Source organism: Acartia tonsa, chromosome 3 (genome assembly GCF_053477335.1).
Source record: "Acartia tonsa isolate MP-2025a chromosome 3, ASM5347733v1, whole genome shotgun sequence".
NCBI lineage: Eukaryota > Metazoa > Arthropoda > Copepoda > Calanoida > Acartiidae > Acartia > Acartia tonsa.
In genome coordinates this window covers 42,640,340-42,661,690 of record NC_137262.1, presented here as the reverse complement: position 1 = coordinate 42,661,690, position 21,351 = coordinate 42,640,340, and the positions used below count along the sequence as shown (strand labels likewise).

Below are 21,351 nucleotides of genomic sequence, written 5' to 3'. Positions count from 1 at the left end.
CATGTCTTAAAGTCCGTTTGTTCTACCGTTTCAGAGCTTCGCTTTTATGGATGTTGCCACCCTTGTTTTTAAAAATCTGAATAAGGTTGAATCATGAAAAAGAATAGTTAAAAGGAACAATTTCTTTTTTTCTTGCACAAAGCTTCTCTATAATTCAAGTCTGTGAGTCCGTTTGCCAGTTCACCAATGATAATTAATCCAGACGTGAAAAGCTTCTATATAATTCAAGTCTGTACGTCCGTTTGCCAGTTTACCAATGATAATTAATCCAGACGTGAGAAGCTTCTCTATAATTCAAGTCTGTAAGTCTGTTTGCCAGTACACCTATGATAATTAATCCAGAAGTGAAAATCCTTGAAAGTCTAAAAAAGAGATCAGTCATTCAAGTCAAAGGTCGACCGACATCAATTTTCCTTTTTTTGATAACTTGTTAATAATAGATATGGTTTAGGAATAATTTCTTGTCAGTTCATTCAAATCAGATAAGAATGTATCAAGAGTTTAGAGAACAATAATATTATCATAACAGATTATTTTTCTTTTTAGAACAAATAATTCTGGGCGTTATCCTCTTGGAAATGTTTTTTTTTCTATTTTGAAAATTTTGGTATTATTAATTACATTACACTTGAACATAAATAAAGATAATCATTGGCAGAATAAGGGAATCTAGGCTTATTAAAACAGTCCTTCCATATTGTTTTATAGATACCGCATTTTTGTGAATTCTTACAAAATATATTTTTTCCTTGGATATTTAAATAAATGACTACAAATATTTAAAGAGCCACTATTATCATGTATTATCATGTATTATGCAACGGTTTTTATCTTCTGGGGATGTTGTTATTATGAATTGAGTTGACCTGGAAGTAGGCTTCTCTATGAGCGGTCAACTTCATGTAATAGGGAAGGATACGTATAAGAAAGGGGTAAGGGGGTTTGTGGGGATAAAATGGGGTGGGGAAGGAAAGGGGTCAGCTTACCAAACAAACAGTGTGAGACCCTGACCTGAATATACAGACCACATGTGGCCACCCCCATTTTTACCTACTCCCCATACTCATTATGAGTCCTTTCTTAAATCGTCTCTTTCCTTTTTTCGGAGACATGTATGCACAATGAGATTAGGCGGTCATTTTAAACTAGATTATTCATATAAAGTATTAGTAATATAGATAGTTATCTGAGATTTATAATACTTCTAAAAAAATGTTTTTAAATTAGAAAAATTAAGTAACCCGAAAAATCAACCTTTATCAACAAAAAATATATATTTTATATTTGTTTCAAATTATAGGTACTTTTAAAGCTTTTGTTCTAGTTTTAATACAGGTAAATTTTAAACAATTGTGTCAAAATCCAAGCCACCCTCTCTCTCCACATTTTTTAAAGTGAAGCATTTCTATAATTAGGATCGACTATATCAAGCTATAATCGTTAATATAGTCATGTTAAAATTATCCTTATATAATTTTTCCATGATGATTCCTGAAACAGTTAGATACAATGTATAGAACGTAGCAACTCTATAATCTTTTTCAAAAAGTCCTTATAAAACTCCTTAATTCTATTTAGATAATTTGACATAATTTTTTATGTGATAAAGTTGTCCTTTAATATTAAATTGTACTTTCTCTATGTTTGTAAATAATCTTTTCCAGCTTCGCATTTATTGATATTGTCATCCTTGTTCATTTATTAAAGAAGTGGTGAGAAAATCTTTTATCCCAAGTCAAGTTAGGGCTGAGGAGATTACATTTCACAAGTATCCCAGGAGGATTTGGGGGTAGAGACCCACCCACTTCTCTTTCTTTAAGATGTAATTAATACGCCTCATCATATATATATGCCACCTTTATGCTAAAGCAACTCCCCCTTTTTAAAAAAGACATTCATATAAACTGAAAAAAAAAATAACTATTTTTCGGAAAACCATATTGAAAAGAAACACAAAAAAACGTAAAAATAAAAAAAAAGATTTGGAATCAACAGAAGAAAACCTTATATTGTGCCTTATAGATACAAAAAAATCGTTGTGCAGAGTTTTAATTTGATAGGACAATAATAATATGACTAAATTGACCATCAGAGCTATACAGACATACGGACCTTCCCCAAAATGTAGAAAAGTTTCAGTTTTAAAAAAGGTAAGAAAGAATAACACTAAAAGCGCCGCCGTTTTAGAGTTTATAAATAACAAAATAATTTAATTTTTTTAGCTTATAAGTTTGGTTATTTTTTATAAACACCCCTAATTCATATTAGGTTCTTTTAATGTTCATTAACAGATGAAATAAAGCTCTCATACATTAATATTTATAATTGTTATACAATCTCCGCCCTATTTTATTATTTATATTGAATATGTAAAGCAGTAAGGTTTTTGTCTGTAGCTTAAAATTTCGATAACCCCTGAGCAGATACAGTTCTCCTTATTGAGGAAGGCTTACATAGGTCTTTTAGGCTTTTTTATTTTTAGATTTAAGTCCTTTTATGCTTTTAGGCAACTTTTTTTTGCCTCACTGCCCCTTTATATTGAGAAACTCCTATATGATAGGGGCGCAGCCGTTGGTTAATCTTTATATTAAAGTAACAGGATGTCTGTTTGTCTTGGTCCTGTGTGTTTTTGTGTCTGTGTGTTTGTACCGAAGAATCTCGCAAACCACTGAACCGATAGGGTTATCCTTAACAGGGTAGCTTCTCATTGGTCCCGGGAAGGTTTATAACTATTTTGGGGGAGGGTACCACCACCCTCTCAAGAGAAATCAAATTCGACTCTCCTCTCCTCAAGTGCTCCTAGAGGCCTCTAGAGTTGATTAAATTTAAAAACCTTATCGTCTAAAGTTTTAAATTCTCGTTGGTTTTATCAAATTTTAAAATTCACCTTTAGAAAAATTTACAACTGATAAATGTGAATTAATATAGGCTAGACTGACCGTGCCCTATTATAGAAATGGTTCACTATTAATGGCATTCATTTTCTAACACACAGTATTTTGATTTAAAGAGCGGCTGTGTTTGACCCTCCAGTTTTAATTTAGAGAAGCTTCACTGTAAAGAAGAACCATATCAGTTCAGCGGATAGGAAAATCATTTACTACACACACACAGAGACATCCTGTTTCTTTTTTTTCAGGAATATTTTTGTTATGTACATATATGAGAAAAGGCGTTAAAATTAAATCTAGTTTTATATGTAATGATAATAGATAAAATCACAAAAAATATACGTATTATTAATTTCAAACTCTAAATTGAAACTTTTTGGGTTATTTTTCTGCAACATCCTTAAAAGCGAAGCTCAAAAATAAGACAGACAAACAGACAGTAACAAACATAGAGTGAAAGCACGAGTAGCACTTTTGATATAAATTATGAGCAAGTTAGGTTTAAAGAGTATGTTTTATATTGTATATCTAGAAAATAACTTAAACCCTTAAATAGGACCAGTAGGTATATTCCTGTGAAGCATAACCTTATCGGTTTAAAGGTTATCGAAGCGAAGCATCTTAATATTCTATTCTTAAAATATAAGGATGTCAATATGAAATATCAAGCAGCTTTATTGATTTTGGTAAAGAATACGGAATTTTTATTCAAACTTTTATATATTGTTAAATACTAAAAGCGTTGTTTCTCTATTTCTTTCCTCCCATTTTTTCAACTCTAAGGCTTCACACCCCCCTTGATAATCTCTATGCACGCAACTGTAATCATGATAATAACCACCCCCTTTTCATGAATAGGTAACCCATTCATACATACTCATAATATTAAACACATATATGTCTGCTTTACATATGTGTAATAGAACGATTATTATAGAGTTGCTTTCCTCTTAATAGCGAACATACTTTACATGATTTGTATTTAGTATGTTTAAAACAATTTAGTATGCCATTTTTAACACCAACGTCTGCTTAAAAAAAAAATTATATTAGTTCAATTCTTCATTTCAATAGTGAGCTATAATAAAAGTCACAATAAATTAACCTATTTTTTCCATAAGAAAATCTAGTAAAATAACGCATTTTAAAATACAATAATTGACACATTAGTATCATAGCTGTAGAAAGTCTTTTTTTCTAGTGAAACTTCCACATTTCATTTAACGGAATTTAAATTTTCTTTCTAAAATGGCTTCGAAACCGGTTAATATCTGCATGGATTACGAGCAGTCATTTCCGCGGATAGCTATTTTAAATACAATGCAATAATAAATTATTTTTATGCAATCTACATTAATTGTGTTACTCTAATATATTTGCTCTAATATCCACCTTATCTTGTTTATTATTTATATTTAGCATGTCTATGTCAAACTTAGCAAAGAAACGGTTGTATAATAATCATATCTACAATCTCCTACGGTCAACTCACACCTGTCAAACCTATCCGGCCTCCTATTGGCCAAGATATTTTGAATACTCTTCGCTGATTGGTCCAAGGCTCCTCCGGTGGATTTATGATTTATTGTTGATTTCTTTATATTACTCAAAGGGGAATTGGGGGGAGGCTTGAAAAGGGTTGGGCAGGTGGGATAAGAGAGCATGGGAAGGGGGCGGAGACTTCACATAATTTACAGGAGGGGAGGAGATATTACCCCTCTAAAGAAACTAAATGACCCCCACTCATATGAATGTGTAAATGAAAGATACCGGAAATGGTGTGTCTCGGTATCTAAAGTGTTCAGGGACAGATGATTATAAGGGTTGTTTTATTATGGGAGAAAGGGGGATTGGATGATAAAAGGGAGGGAGTATTAAGAAACCTAGCCGTGAAGGTCAACCTTTCACACATTCACAATCAGTATCATTCAACTTTCCAAACATTAAGCACCTAAACAAACACAATGGATAGCAACCAAATGGATGTCTTTAGATGGAGGCTTCACTTGCTAACCCTAGCCATCCAACAAACCGAACAGCATAGTAATGTTATTGAAGAAAAAGATCCGTATGGCCGGCAGAATATTGGCAGTGGTGCCTTGTCCCGCCAAAGCTGTGATATAATATCCGAGGCTGGAGAGTCTAACTTGTCGTACAGTTCCTCGCCAGAGCCCTGGAGGACAGGATCAGTGTCACCACCACAGTCAAGTTATATCCACGAGGAGCCAGTTCAGACGGAACCGCTAGATTTATCCTTGAAATCAACAGCATATGCGAGTACTCCTAGCCCTCGGCCAGTTTATTCCCGACGTCTGTCCATCCACCCTAAAAAGGCTAAATCCCGCCATTCCCCCTCACCGCCACTTCTTCTACCCATCGTTTCAAGAAATTGCGGCGTTAGCCCCATTCCAGCTGCTGACGTAACCGGCGGTCCTTGTGTTTGCAGAGTTTGCGGCAAGTCTTTCAGCCGCCCCTGGCTGTTGCAAGGTCATGTCCGCACACATACCGGGGAGAAACCATTTCCCTGTGGCATATGCAACAAGAGATTTGCGGACAAAAGCAACCTGCGGGCACACACACAAACCCACTCTGGTGAGAAGCCGCACTCCTGCGAGCACTGTGGCAAAAAATTCGCACTGAAATCCTACCTGTCCAAGCATCTTGATTCCAACTGCAGGTTAAGACACACCAGAAACACTGTTCCTTCCATAATCAAGTCTGAAATAGTCTAAATAGTCTTCTGTATATATTTATGAAATTAGATAATTTACACTGTATAAATGTTTAAATATTATTATTATTTACCAAACGCTATTCATGCTGAGAAAATATATATTTATATTCAAATTATATAGTTGTTTATTGTATATTAAAGCTAGTTGTGTTTGAGTAGCAGTAAGTTGTCCGTTAAGATATCGCTAACCATTCTTGTTCGGTTCTCTATTTTAGGGAAGCTTCAAATAGGTCCTAGGATAGTGTTATGCTATTTTATTATTTTGATGGTTTTAAACTTTTTTTTGCCTTACTTAAAATACAGAGTCCCTAGATGCTTGGGGCGCAGCAGCTATTTGCGTATAATAGTAGCAACCTTAAAACTTCCTATTATGTTATTCGCATATTTATTTTTTTGCGCAGCCACTCTAAAAATAATTCTTCTGACTACGCAAATTACATTATTTGCAGATCTACACTATTCATAATTTTTGAGCTTCGCTACTTATGTATGTTGTCACCCTTGTTTAATTTTATCGCCGTGCTGAATATGGACAAATTTTTTTTTATAATTATACAAAAACGAAGATGAATTTAAAACACAGATAATGTTATATTTAATTCTGAATGCTTCTTATGGTTATGTGATTCAACACAATTAAACAGTTGCAAGATTACATTACATTTTTTATAATTGGGTTTTTAATTTGTCCGAAGAAAAATATCTCGGTATTGGCCAGTACGATTGGTTGCAAAATTTCTTAAGATTAGATTCTGTTTCTTTTTTGCCTTTTGAACTCTGTATTTTTGTATTTTTTACTGTTTAAATTTAGATAACTTATCAGTTTAATAGTGGTTACGCCCCTAGAGACATATAGTGGTACTATAAAAAAATTAGGATTGTAATTTTGTAATAGTGGCGATGGTGGTGGTAGCCTCCCCCAGGACCCATGAGAAGCTACATTGTAAAGGAGAACCATATCGGTTCGGTGGTTAGCGAGATCCTATGGGTGTTTTGAGTATGGATTTTGGTAAACCTTTTCCCTGGATTGATCTATCTCCCTCAAAAACGAAATAAAAACTATCAAATATCTTAGCTAAATAAATAATTGAATGTTAATGTTTCCAGAAAAGGAGAAAATAAACCAGTCTACTGATTTGATTTGAAAAAGTAAAATATCACAGTTGTTTCACGTTGTACTTCTTGATGACGTCCCTCCTTACAAACAGATCATTTTGATTTTTCTTAGTGTATTTGTTAAAATCGTTTCTGTGGTCATATCTGAAAGTTAAATTTATATTTTCATAAGCAAATTTACTCTAGGTCTAGAAGTTTGATGTGTAAGTAAGTTTATATATATTGACAACACGAGCCAGACACTTCGAAGGTTTAAAAATGTAATGGAAATAGAATAAGTGGATATTGTGTTGTCAATTTAGGTTGCTAATATACTCCTCAGATATTGATTGATAAGTTCCTCCATGTTCAGGGGAGGGGATGGGGTTAAGTCATAAGGTGTGATAGGGGGTAAAATTAAATATGCCAGCTGGGAAAAACATTTTATCAGGGTATGGGAGAATCTCTCACACTGTCAACATATTCTATATTCATTTTAAATTATATGCTGCTGCATTTATTCTGGATCATACAATTTAGTTTCAACGCTAAAGATATTCCATTTTTGAGATTTACCATTATTTACACAATGCAAGGATGACAACAGCCATATTTAGCGAAGCATAAAACAATCATGGAAAGGACAAACTGACGAAGTAGGTTATAGAGTTATATGGCGCATATATCTGAGGAATCTTTATTGAAAATTTCAGCTGTCTATATACAATATCAGCCGTGAAAATCATACTTCCCTCGTAGCGTCACGGATAGACAAAGTGAATTATAGAGTAGCTTCTCTAATAAATATAATTTGACCTGGCATATCCTTTTTCGTCCAGAAGATCTATGATCTTTTGTCTTGAAGAATCTGAAACAATTTTTTTTTTGTAAATACAACCACATAAATGGTCCTTTTTTATTGGTCAGTTCGTTCCGTCAGTAGGAGGAGAGGGGATGTGATAAAGGAGGCATATTGTAGGTATCGTTAAATTAGCTAGCTGGAATAAACATTTTATCCATGTATTTTATATCCATATTACTGTATAGGTGAACTAGTTATTAAAATGATGGACCGATTTCTTTGAGAGTTTCTACCTAAAACTAGGTATATTTTTTAAAAGCGAAGCTTTTCTATAATTAGGGTCGGTCAGTCCGTCCGTATGTCCGTCCGTCCGTCAGTCCGTCAGACCGTAACGGATAGATTTTTTCGTTAATTTAGGTATGTTAGAAGTGTCCTATCGATTTCAAACTTTGCATGATGATTCCTGTAGTAGTTAGGTACGATTTAGAAAGCGTAGCAACTCTATAATCGTTACCAGAATGTCCGTAAGGTTATTTTAAACATGTTGTGTTTTCCTTTTTATGTGATAAAATCATCCGATTGATCTGATTTTTATATTTTTTTATTCCTAATACAATAAGGTACAATATTTTGAGCGAAGCATCTCTATAATCAAGTCCTAAAAATGTCAGTATGTCCTTAAACATGATTCTGTATTTAAGAAATTTAAGAGAAATTTACGTATAATTTTGTCAACACTTAATTATATATTAATATTTTGTATATTCAGTTCTGACTCTTTACAACAGTTAATGTTCGTATGTCTGTCATACCGTTTCAGAGCTTCGCTTAATTGATTGATTTAAAGCTTTCAATTGATATTTCAATATGAACTTAAATAAACATGGATGGCAACATCCATAGTAGTGAAGCTTAACAAATTAGACAGTTAGAAGTACAAAAATTAGTAAATTAGAGTAGGAACACATTTAATACCCAAAATTCTGTATACAGATATATATCTCACAATTACTACTTATATTATGGCCTTTTTATATTTTCTTGTAATAATCATATAGCTTTTTATGTTGGATCTAATTTTTTCAGGAATCACCCTACTAAGTTGAATAACCATGATAATGTAAAAGGTTCGCTATTAGCAAATTGAATTTACCTTTCTGTATAAGTCCAGCAAGATCTGTTTCAACCTCTAATACCTCTATATCCACCTTAATAACACATTTATTCATTGCATTTATTATATCCCAAATCTTACAACAGATTTTCTTGTTCTCCAATAAAGTAAAACACGTAGAGGGCTAATATAACTATTTTAACCTTTCCCTAGATATACCCCATTCCTTCCCCTCCTACTGGATAAATGATCTGATCAATAAATGACAGGGGAAATAGCATGCTAAATTAACGACGTTTTTTTCTCCTGTCATAATATCCATGTATGTTCTACATTCATTATCGAATCAGTTGACATAAACATTTATTTCCTATTTAGTAAATTTCATGGTGAATGGAAGCGAATATTTTTTTAAAACCAAGAGCTTTAAAGGTTGCATGCTGCAAAACGGATAAACGTACATGATACACCCGCCCATCGTTAGAAAAGGCACAGGTAGCCCATATTCAAAATTAAATTGTAAATAAAGGGAGGGGTATAAGAAAAACTAAAGAAAACTAACCTCCCACCCTTTTAATTTATAATTTTTCTCCAAAATAAGGGTGGGGGGTACTGTCCTCACTAGGCTCTTTGAGGAAAAACCCCAGTAACCAGACATTTAGTAATTCAACCAAAAACAAGGCCAATGACTTAATGAGTAGTGTAGAGAAAACATTTAAAATCATACTTTATCCCATGGAATACTCCTGAGGACAGCAAGTTCGAATCCCTCAATATCAAGGATAAACAGGTTCACAGTTGGGTTGCCCATGGATAACAGGATAGAATACAGCGGGAAACATTGCAGCTGAAATATATTATATATGTTTTTAAACAGTTGTCCGCTGATACGAAAAAGTTAGTATTAATTTCGTTTTTTTTATGCCTTTGATTTATACAGGAAAAGTATATACTAGCTTTTTACAGTTTTTAATTCATAACAGCTAAAGTTTTATTTCAACTTTTCATAGTCAGGCCCGTATAACAAAGCTAAAAGTATATTTTGGAATAGGGGTCAACGTGCTTTATTTCCTCCCTTATACAACAATTTTACCTGAATTAATACAGAAGCTCCTGCCCTTTTAGACATATTTTTATGACGTCACTCATTACACTTTCAAGCGCTTCAAGCAAAAGCTTAATTTATTAAATTTTCATTGTTTGCTGTAAAAAGGGTCATTGTGCCTTATTCCAAATCTTATTAAAAATTTTACCTGTATTGATAAAGAAGCCCCTACTTCACTTGCTAATCCACCCATATGTGGAACTGAAAATCTAAAATGGAAATTTTATTATTCTTGTATCTTCAAGTTAAAGGTTCAAAATCTATCCAAATTTCTAGAGCCAATTTATTTTTGTCGAGCAAGGTTGCGTGATTGGACTAAATATCAATTTATTTAATTTACCAAGTTATGGTCAGTCTCCTCCACCCCCATTTCCTAAAATTTTGTCCATATAAATCTTCAATCTAGCACATTTTACGGCCCTCTTAAAAAATTACAATAGACAGTTCACTTATCAAGATATTTTTATAGTGAAGGTGAATTTCATTTAGGTACGTTTTTTTCTTATGAGGGTGGAGCTACCCTTCCCCCAAATGGTTAAAAACCAGCTAGGACCCTTATTAAGCTTCTCTTTCAAAGAAAACTAAATCCAGCAGTTAGGAAGATCTTCAGATAACAAACCCTTACAGACATATAATCAACTTTTTAAAAACTATTATGAGCTTACGTGTCTTCTCCAATTGTAGTTGGAGCATATCCACCTCTAAAATAAAAAAACAATTATTTATAATACAAAAATATAATTTTTAATTAGAAAAAAAATCAGGAAATAGCAATATAATATCATAATGGGCTTGCAAAAAAAATTGTGTGAGGACTACCATTCCCTTTTTTCATAACTCCCCTCCTTCCCCTCTCTCTGGCTAATATTTGTGGATGCTCTGAATTAAAATTACATAGACCTACGGACAAAGTAAATTAAAGAGTTTTTATACTCCCACTAACCTACCCGACAGCAAAATCAGCAAAGTATGGATGATCCTTCGTTCCAACACAACTTTTTAACAAATGTGCTTTTCTGTTCATCTAAAATAAAATAATTGCAAATTCAACGATCAATTTCGATTATCATCTATAATACAAAGTAGCTTGATGTGTGTCCGTCTGTCCGTCCGTCTGAAGCTTAAGATCTCAGTAACCACTGAACCAATCGGAATCTACTCTTCAGGGTATATACCTATTGGTCCTGTGGTGGTTTTAAGCTATTTTCTTGGAGGGTGGGACGCCCCAACCCCCCAAAAAATGAAAATTTCCCCCTTATTTTTTTGTTTTGTTTTTTTGGATGATGAAAAAGATGAGGATTCTCAATTTTTTTTTAAATGCATATGATGAAGATGAAGATCCACCACATTTTTTTTTTAATTACCTCTTGGGGCGAAGCCGCTAGTGTCATATAAAGTAGTAAAGGTGTTTTGTCTGAAGCTTAAGATATTAATAACTACTGAACCGATTGGGTTCTCTATTTTAGATAAGCTATTTCATTTCAGATTTAAGTCTTTGGATGGGTTTAAGCTAGTCTATAATACAAAGTAGACAAACCCTTAACTGTCCCACTTTGAGAAAGACGATTCCAGTGACGTCATATACGTTTAGGGAAGGGGGGAAGAAAATCTTTTCCCTTTTCTCCCATCTCTTTTGAAGAGATTTCCTTCCCCCCTTCCCTTTTTCTTTCTCGAAACGTATATGACGTCACTAGAATCGTCTTTCTCAAAGTGGGACAGTTTGTCTACAAAGTAGAACGATGTCTATCTGTTTGTACCGAAGGATCTCGCTAACCGCTGAACCGATAGGGTTCTCATTTACAGGGTAGCTTCTCATAGGCCCCGGGAAGGTTTATAACTATTTTCTTGGGGGTTGGGACACCCCGAACCTCTCAAAAAAATTAGAAATACCCCCCCCAAAAAAATTCTTTTTAAAATTAAAATAGTAGGGTCGACTAACCCGACTTCTAATTTGTAAACTTCCCTTACATAATTTTTATTTTTATTTAAAAAGCTACTCTATACTTCACTTTGTCTCTCCGTCAGTCAGTTTGTCAGTCCATAACGAAATGGGGGAAATGTGATTATTTCGGCTGCTATTGAAGATAAACAGTTGAAAATTTAAGTGAAGATTTTTGAGATACATTCGCTTCTAGTCAATACATTGTTTTGTCCGTCTGTCTATTGTTCATGTTTTAAAATACATATACCTCATTCTTTAAAAGTTTCGTGATTTACATTCAGTTTTTGCGTATTCTATCTCTTTCTTTTCTTTGTGATAATTATTTTACACATGCTCTATAACTTACTTTGACCGTTTGTTTATTTTATTTTTTGTGCTTCGCTACTTATGGATTTTGTCATCCTTGTTTAATTTTTTAAGCATAACTTTTAACGTTGAAGCTATTTTTTTATGTCAAAAATAATTAGAAATATAAACACTTACTTGAAGACATGATTCATAATCTTTATCCAATGATTCTATCAAGAGACCTACAAAATAAGTATAGATATATAATCCAGATAACTATCTGGATCCAGAGTTTGGGATCTTTTTCGTCTGCTAGCAAATTGTTTTCTGCTCTTTTATAGCGACTTGGCAGTGTTGATATTTTCGACGCTATTGGCTGATATTCAAAGACACAATTGAAAGTCGGCACAGTGGGGACACACATCTATTTAACCCCTTCCCTCTTTTTTTCTTTTAATGGTTAAAACAAACAAGAACTATTTCATACATAACTCCAAAAGATAAATATATGGGGGGAAATGCAGGAATAGTTATTTATAGCATCGTATTATAGACAGCTTTTTCTGGCAATTAAAATGAAAGATTATAAGAATAAAACCAGTTGTGTCAGCCCCGATCGGGCGAAGGCCCGGCCGAACAAAACTGGTATTAATTTTATGTTTTTACTTTAATATTTGTGGAAAGTTATTTGTAATTTGATGCTATACATGAGTTTTCACCAAGGCTGAGAACCGGTTCTAATCCAGAGGATATCAATCGGATTAGAAGCGATACGGGAATCCTAATTGACACGTCTCAAAATTCCAAAAACACATTTAATCATTTAATTGCAGCCTGGTATTTTAAGACTTCTTGTTTTATTACTTTTACTTGATAGGATTTGATCCTTTATGATCAAAGTATCAAAAATACTTATAGATGATAACTAATTAATTAGCTTTTAACCAAAACAAATAATTAAATATGGTCTTTAAACATCAAAGCCTCATTGCATTGGTACCTATATAAAGCTATATGCTAAAAGATATCAATCAACGCTGTGACATGTGGATTAGTTGCGCTTCGTACATGGGTGCTATCACACGAAATTTCTGTTGAACGCTGATAACCCTACCGAAACAAATTTTTTTAAATGTTGAAAATACATGGGATGGTAGTTTTATCCCATGCATTATATGTAAGAAATACACTTCCTTATTTAATTACATTTCTGAATAAGAAGGGGGAGGGGAGTATTAGTGCTCAACAAGGTACTTATTGTAAAAGAGCCCTAATATTTACCTGTCCAATTAAGATAATGTTCAAATGGAAGAGAGACAGATTTAGTTTCACAGTCAAGAGCTCCCAACTCAATGAAAAAGCCATTCTAAATAGGATATAAGACAATTCAGAAAAAAGTTGGAAAAAAAGCATAGGGTAAAATATTATTTTTTTCAGAAGTCCGTACGTTCGAAACGGTTAGCTCTTTACGATAATTTTGACAAGTTAGAATTGACCTATCGCTTTCGAACTATGCATGTTAATTTCAATAACAGTTAGGTACGATTTAGAAAGTTATTTATTCCATTTATCTGCTTTTTTGGAATGTTGATTTCTGTTTCAACAAGTTACAATGTCATAAGAATTGTATCTAAAGTACGGATTGTAATATAAGTTTTGACAAACAATATTGTTATTTTGGCTGGCGTAATATAAAAAGATTCATTGATATATCAAAGCTTACTGTCATATTTCTGAATATCATATCATTTATATCTTCTGGTTGGTTATCAGAGTTAAATTCTAAACAAAATACGATGATGATTTTTCAGTATGGCTGAGAACCGGTTCTAATCCAGTGGATATTAATCGATTTTGAAACCATACTGGAAAGTGATTTACAAGGAATAAAATCTTGGTTAATCTTAGATCTTAAAATATAAAGGCCTGTGAATCGATGCAGAGGCAATTTTAATACCAAAAGAAAAGCATTATTGAATAGATATTTAAGTGTAGATTATTAATCTATTAAATCCTTTGTGAAATGTTTACCATTAAAAGTCGTAATAATTTTTCTTTCCTAGGTACAAAAAAATTTCATTTTCCAAGACTACATGCCAGATTAACTAATAAAAAATCCTACCTAAAGATGTTTTATTCATTAGATTGTAAGGTACATCCTTGTTTGTTGGGTTAATTATCATTTTTCTCAAAGCCTCTAAAATAAAATTATTTCGATGTTTTTTTTTAAAGATTGATTTAACTTGAAAAGAGCTTCTGTAGAAGATCTTTGTATTGCCTATGAAAAATGCCGAAAAATCCCAAATGACGTCATATTGAAATAATGGACTCATTCTAATATGATGTCATTCAAGATTCTTCGGCCAAAAGTTTTTAAATTTTTCTCCTTTTTAAAGATACTATAAAGAGCTTCTTGAATGAAAGCAATTTGAATGAAATAAAAGAGGGGTTGTTGTAAAGTTTAGACAAAGAGGAACTTTTCTGTCCGATTGTCTGTCTGTTTGTACTGAAGGAACTCGCTAACTACTGAACCATATGGTTCTCCATTACAGTGTAGCTTCTCAGGGGCCCTGGGAAGATTTCTAGCTATTTTGTGGAAGGGTACCACTACCCTCCTAAGAGAAATCCAAAATGAATATCAAAAAATATATTTAAAGCCGAATTTATTTTCTTTTAAAATTACAAAATTACCAGTTAAGAATGGTTCATCAGCTTGAAAACAATTTAAAAGAGGCCTGAAAAAAATTTTAAGGATGAAATCAAAAGTTTTATATTCATGAAGCAATTTGCCTTAAAAATGAACATTTTACCAAATAATCAATATTATTGTAATATTCTCCCTTTTGGAATTTTGATTTACATATATAAATTCAATATAAATACATAAAAAAGCAGTGCTCGGGAACCGCGCGTCAGCCGCGACTAAGCATCAAATTTAACCCATTTGAATGCTTTAATTTTATTTATTTTTGAAAAGTGATTGCCATATTAAGTTCATGTTTAGACTTCTAGCTGATTTTTAAAATTGTAAAAGGTTAATTTTCTTGGGGTTTACAGGCGGAAGACGCGCAACTGCCGAGCCCTTAATAAAAAAAGTATGAAGCTAAAGGTTCTAGATGTCACCTGAGTTTTGCGTCTGACTGTAGATTATAAGATTTTATTAATGGATCTGGATAGAAAATGCCTATCTGAAAAAAGAACTATATCTTTTAGGTAACTGTTTAACCTTTCCAATAGGTTATTTCCTTTTTGAGTCACTTATTGACAAATAAGAGAAAAATCAACAAAACATAATAAATATTTTGGTGTATTTTATAAAATTTTACCCTTTAACAAGAGTTGTTTCGCCCCAAGTCCCTAAAAGAGGGTGGAGGAGGTGTAAACCCACCCCAAGACATTTATAAAGATTGCCTGAAAGGTACTACCAATGCGGACTAATATTTTCCGAGATCATTAGCTTCAGACAAAAACCTTATTACTCATATTTTTGGCCCTGTGTAATAATAATAATACCTCCAAATCTGTTATATTTTGCTCTAAATCCCCCTAAAAAGAAAAGTAAATTATCGTGTTATTCAAAAGCGAAGCTCATCTACATTTGGGTTCGATCCGTCTGTACGTCATGAACGGATAATTGTTATCATCGACTTAAGCATTTAAGAATCGCTCTTTAGTTTTCAAATTTTCATGATAATTCCTGTGTAGAAAGAGAAGCAACTCTATAATCATAACCAATAAAGCTGTATGTCCAATTTTTTTATTATTCGCCTAATCAATTGATTTTTTAAATTTTGGAAGGTTAAACACATATAAACGAAGCAGTTTTATAATCAAGTCTCGAAATGTAAGTATGTCTATATTAAGAATTTATTTATGGCAATCAAAAAAGGGCATAGATACTTTAAAACAGGACATGTCTGTCTGTCTGTGGGCAAAAGTAACAAATAAATGTGGGACTTAAATAAACAGAAAAGACTAATTATTTTCAAAATTTTAAAAATTCAAAATCAAAAGGGGTTTTTCTTGTCCAACTGGTTGTTGCCTTTGTAGATTACAATTAAAGAATTTTGGTTATACAAATATTACTTACTCTCAAAACTCTTTGAACAATATCACAATCAATCCCATAATTATTCCATTGTCCATTCTCTCTACCTAAAAAAAAGGTAAAATATATTTCTTACCAAAGGGCCATCCCCAAAAATATACATATCTACATTTGAAGAACTTTATATCTAGCCCTTCCTATTCCTACGAGGAATTAACCTTTACTATACCTAAATTAAGCATAATAGAATACATTTTTTCTGAAAGTTTGCTTGTGGTCCAGATGCAATTTAAGTGAAACTGTCACCAACAAAACAAGCAGTAATATGAAGTGAAAAATAGCATTTTCTTTATTTACGCTATGGTCGAACCTCTACAATGCTGCGTTTCTTATCCGGGCTCGGCAGCTAGGCGTCAGCCGCATGTAAACCTCAGTGAAATGGTCATGTTATAACTTTAAAATTTTGCTGGATGTCTAAACATTTTACTTAACAGACAACCCATCTTTTCAGAATTCTTTATTTTGCACGCAAGAAGGTTTAAATTTGAGGATTACGCGCGGCTGTGACATAGCTGTGATTTTTTTTAAAGCGAAGCTTTTCTATAATTAGGGTCGGTCCGTCCGTCCGTCCGTCCGTCCGAGATAGATAGCTTTCATTCGTTAATTTAGGCATGTTAGAATTGTCCTATCGATTTCAAACTTTGCATGATGATGGTATATTGATTCCTGGGACAACAAAGAACAATATCATAAGCGAAGCAACTCTATAATCAAGTCCAAAAATGTAAGTATGTCCATAAACTAAACATTATCCTGTTTTTAAGCAGTTTTTCAACAAATTTACCTACAATTTTGATTCGACATTTATAATTTATGTTCCGATTTTTCAGTTTAGATACTATACAAGTGTTAAAGTCCGTTTGTCCTACCGTTTCAGTGCTTCGCTTTTATGGATGTTGTCATCCTTGTTTTATAATAAAACAACTAACTTTTTATTTCATTGTTGGCGATGATTAAAAAGCTGAATGATGAAGCCATGAATAGAAGGAGAATAACTTTACAATGATATTGGTTTATTCGCACATTTCCAACTCTTAATTTAAGAAATTGGAAATGTATCAAATTTGATACTGTTTCCATTTTTTCTGTAATAAAAAAAGTAAATATGTTTTAAGTTATTTTGACCCTTGAGTTCTTAGAAGCAAAGTTACTTTATAAGTGTTGTTGTCTGCCTGTAGTAAGTAATGCGACGAAACCCGCTACTTAGTTTTCTTTCTATTTATCGAAAAAGTAAAGGTAAATGAGTGGTGGGTGGGGTAAGTTTCCAGGGTGATTTCCTCTCTTTGGATTATATGAACCCTCACTAAAAAAAGAGCACCATATCGGTTCAGTGGTAAGTAAGCATACAGCCAGACACATTCTCTTTCACATAAGGATTGGTAACCTCTAGGAGGCTTGGTGTCGCTTTGGACTTTAAACCTCTCCACACACCCCTTGAATCATGCTTCGCGTCTTATAATTACGGCGCGGTTAAAGCGCCCTTTGATAGCACGACCTTTGCCTAGGGTTCCTAATTAAGCACGGTAATGGGTTCGCCCGTTTATGGGCCAAGGCATTCCCCATACTCTTACTATTGATGTCACGTGCAGTATGTACTATAACCATTTAAACGTTCCTGGTATACAACATTCACGTAATAAAACACTTTTGAGATACCAAAAACATTTATAAACATATTATAAAAGTATTACTTTAAACTTCACTGAAAAGCATAATAGCACGTTAAAACTTAGTTTGGATTTGAGATAAATTCATTGCATGTCCTTTTGTATTTACTAGAAATTGTAAACGTAAATAATAAAAGAGAAAATTTAAACTAAATTTCCACTAGTGCAGTGCAGTGCAGTGCGTCTAATAAAAACTAATAATCCTAGCTAAATATTTTGTACAGTTTACAATAAGATATCAGCTTTATAAAGTGTGTCAATCAATTGTAACTGTACTATTACAAATCATCCTTAGGATCAGAATCTGTGGCGCGAAAAGAACTAAAATGACTTGCCAAAACGCGTTTTCCAAAAGAACGAGATATGTTACGTTAAGATAAAAAGAACCATTAAATGTAAAAAAAAGTTCATTTTCGAATCTAAAAAAGGCAATTATTTTATATTGAAATACATTTTCTCGCAGATTTATGTGGGTATGTGTGAGTTTAAAGTCTAAAGAAAACAATGCATTTTGTTAAAAGAGGTCCTATGTCCTTCGAATAGACCCTTACTATTTGTAGGCTAGTTTAAGTATTATTAATGTGTGATTTCACCGTTACGGCAACTATTGAAATCGACCATGATTTTCAAATGTGAGGGTGAAAGTGAACGTTAATTTCGCACAGTGCAACACAGGCATACGGACACTAAATGAAAAAACTAGCGTCTTCGCAATTAGCATCAAAGGACTCTGTAGTGAACGGGGTAGAAAATGTGGTAGAAAATAGCCTAAAACAATCCTTCAAAATATTCTGGACTATGTAAAGATTTCCTTAAAAGGATAACTAAATCAGATTAGTAGTTATTCAAATTTTAAGCTTCAGACAAAAAGGTATATGTAAGAAAACATCCGTCTATATTTTAATTGTCGATTTTTTCAATATTCATTTTTGTTGTGACGGAATACTTTATTATTTTATTTACTTTTTATTATTTGTTATACATTCTATGTTAAATCATATAAATTGTATTTAGACGTCTATGCATATATGATTGGTCTTTTTTTACGATATCTGTTTACTATACGCTTAACTTACTAAAAGTTAAAACTGTTTAACACGATTTGAATCATATAATATAATTTATTTGTTTTGTTCAAGTATTTGATTCTTACTATTCTTCTTTTCCATATTCTTTTCTATATTAGCTAAGCTCAATCCTCTAAAATATATATAAACAAGCATAGGACATTAAATGAAACATAATTAAAGCGTTTTACAACGAAAGTTTTAAGTTTGTATTTTGAAGCTCTTCATAGTGCCTGTAAAAAAAGGGGATAAATTTTTTTAAAAAAACCTTTGACTTTTGGCCGAAGTATCCCCCATGACGTCACTTGAGGAAAGGGGGTGAAGAAGTCAACCCTCAGCTTTGAATTTTAGTTTTTAAAGAAAAAATATAAGAAGTTTTACTGTAAGGGAGATCTTTATATACAAACAGACGGACATCCTCTTCCTTTTACATAAGGATCATCTAAGATAACTAAATAGAACTGTAAAATTTTATTTAAAATTGAGAAGATTGGCTTTAATGATTGAGAGGGGAGAATGGGCTGTTTATTACACTAGTCCCCATAGTTTCATAATAACGTTTTCTTATTCGTTGCCTTTACAACTTTGGTAACTAGTTGATAATTCATTAAGTTAATAATTAAGTCATAAACATTTTATACGCTAATTGATAGAAGGGGTAATTTTGCGTACATTCATTGGAGATGTACATGAATTTATCGACCATTGTCTTGTCTCTTTAGATCCCTGCATTGATGTACATTGTCATCCTTGTTTTATTTACCTATTATCTGGGATAACAAAGTAGCAGTAGATGGTTAACAACAAACAATTTATTTACCTATTATCTGGGATAACAAAGTAGCAGTAGATGGTTAACAATAAACAATTTATTTACCTATTATCTGGGATAACAAAGTAGCAGTAGATGGTTAACAAGAAACAATTTATTTACCTATTATCTGGGATAACAAAGTAGCAGTAGATGGTTAACAAGAAACAATTTATTTACCTATTATCTGGAATAACAAAGTAGCAGTAGATGGTTATCAAGAAACAATTTATTTACCTATTATCTGGAATAACAAAGTAGCAGTAGATGGTTAACAATGAACTATTTATTTACCTATTATCTGGAATAACAAAGTAGCAGTAGATGGTTAACAACAAACAATTAATTGAAAACCAGAAGAAGCATCCTTCAACACCAACAAAACTATAAACATTTCCAATATGATTGTTGTAAAAATATTAACCCTTAACGGTCGGGGGGGGGGGGGGGCGTTGAACGCCCCCCCATCCGGTTTTTTCTATCTCATTTTCTGTGTGTGAAAGATAAAGAGCCCAAACTGCTTGACTTTTTAAGTATGGGTATGACACATAACTGAGAGTTGGAATTTTTTGAAAATCTCCATCCTGGCGGGCACAGGATGCCAGCAAACCTGGCAGGGTCATCCAGGTAAAGAACAAAAATATTTTTTTGACTTAAACAAAGCATTTTATCTTACCAAATTACTAAAATATCCTTTAGTAGTACATCCTCATCTTAAATACAGGTGTTCAAGTCAATTTCAGGTTCCAGGTATGATCCTCCAGGTCCTGATCCTCCAGGTCTCCAGAAATCTTTAAAAGGCTCCTGTGGCCGCAATTTTTGACTTAGAGACTTCAAATTTTAAACTTAAGCTTTTCTTATATGTCTAGATAATGTATTAAAATTTCATAAAGACCCGCCGCCGTTTTTCCGCCGACCGCCGACTGCGGCGGCTGGCAGCTGCAAAGTACAGCTGCAGCCGCTGAAATTTATATTTTGATATTTCAAATATAAAATTCATATAAAAATAAACATTTTCTGCAAAAAAAATTGTTCTTCTAGCTTTAAAAATAAAAAAATTACAGCCGTTTGAAATTTTTAAGTAAAAAAGGACCTAAAAACAAAGGTTGTTAAATAAAAGGGTGAAGGAAGCGAAAATTGACTTAGACTTATAAAAGGTCGGAAATTCATCATAACACAGGGGACTTGCACAAAATTTTTTAGCCCTCTAGCTCTAATAGGAACTGAGATAATAAGGGGGGGCGTTGAACGCCCCCCCCACCCCCCCGACTGATTAAGGTGCGGCAAGGGGCCCGACTGTTAAGGGTTAAAGTAAAACAATAGAGGTAGTAGAGGTGTTCAACAACTGTATATCCCTACCTCGTGGACAATATTCCGACTTTCATTTTGGTCTTTAAATATCAGCCAATAACGTCAGAAATATTAAAACAGCCAAGTCACAATAAAAGAACAGAAAGAAATTTGCTGACAGACGAAAAAGGTCCCCAACACTGGATCTATTTAGTTGTCGATCTTTAAAAGAACTGCAGATACTTACAGTTAATTGTATATCAATATAGCCTAAACACACGACACTGACCAATATCAAAAACTTGTTAAATAGATTTGCTACTAAAAGCACTTTACCTTAAAACATATGGATATATAAGGGCTTGGACAGCAGTACCAATGTATCCTAAACACATTACACTTCCACTTCCAAGAGACCTTCGTTTCATAAAATACTT

The 21,351-nt window shown here is 33.0% G+C and overlaps 2 protein-coding genes and 1 long non-coding RNA gene across 3 annotated transcripts; 1 reads left to right on the top strand and 2 right to left on the bottom strand.

The window, feature by feature from the left end:
- The first annotated feature begins 4,830 nt into the window (after nt 1–4,830).
- LOC145315263 (uncharacterized) lies at nt 4,831–5,741 on the top strand. The gene has a single exon (XM_080155290.1). It carries the CDS (start codon nt 4,856–4,858, stop codon nt 5,621–5,623), a length of 768 nt encoding a protein of 255 aa, XP_080011416.1. The 5' UTR covers nt 4,831–4,855; the 3' UTR covers nt 5,624–5,741.
- Nucleotides 5,742–6,196: 455 nt separating this feature from the next.
- LOC145315262 (uncharacterized) lies at nt 6,197–17,169 on the bottom strand. Its single transcript, XM_080155289.1, has 16 exons — nt 17,009–17,169; nt 16,062–16,126; nt 15,485–15,517; nt 15,095–15,159; nt 14,663–14,706; nt 14,094–14,168; nt 13,695–13,753; nt 13,253–13,337; nt 12,167–12,213; nt 10,689–10,765; nt 10,407–10,442; nt 9,890–9,950; nt 9,364–9,483; nt 8,676–8,730; nt 7,537–7,588; nt 6,197–6,885 (listed from the first exon to the last, which is right to left on the bottom strand). Exons 1-16 carry the CDS (start codon nt 17,157–17,159, stop codon nt 6,783–6,785), a joined length of 1,128 nt encoding a protein of 375 aa, XP_080011415.1. The 5' UTR covers nt 17,160–17,169; the 3' UTR covers nt 6,197–6,782.
- A 1,523-nt stretch (nt 17,170–18,692) lies between these two features.
- LOC145315261 (uncharacterized) lies at nt 18,693–21,348 on the bottom strand. Its single transcript, XR_013877998.1, has 3 exons — nt 21,251–21,348; nt 19,919–20,008; nt 18,693–18,946 (listed from the first exon to the last, which is right to left on the bottom strand). It is a non-coding gene; the product is annotated as an uncharacterized LOC145315261 (long non-coding RNA).
- Between the last annotated feature and the right edge of the window lie 3 nt (nt 21,349–21,351).

Coding starts and splice junctions, on each gene's coding strand:
- LOC145315263 (XM_080155290.1), top strand. CDS start 4,856: ATGGATAGCAACCAAATGGATGTCTTTAGATGGAGGCTTCACTTGCTA.
- LOC145315262 (XM_080155289.1), bottom strand. CDS start 17,159: ATGGAAACAGTATCAAATTTGATACATTTCCAATTTCTTAAATTAAGA. Junction 16,127..17,008: donor CGCCAACAATGAAATAAAAA/GTTAGTTGTTTT, acceptor CCTTTTTTTTAG/GTAGAGAGAATGGACAATGG. Junction 7,589..8,675: donor TGCTGGACTTATACAGAAAG/GTAAATTCAATT, acceptor AAATTGTTTCAG/ATTCTTCAAGACAAAAGATC.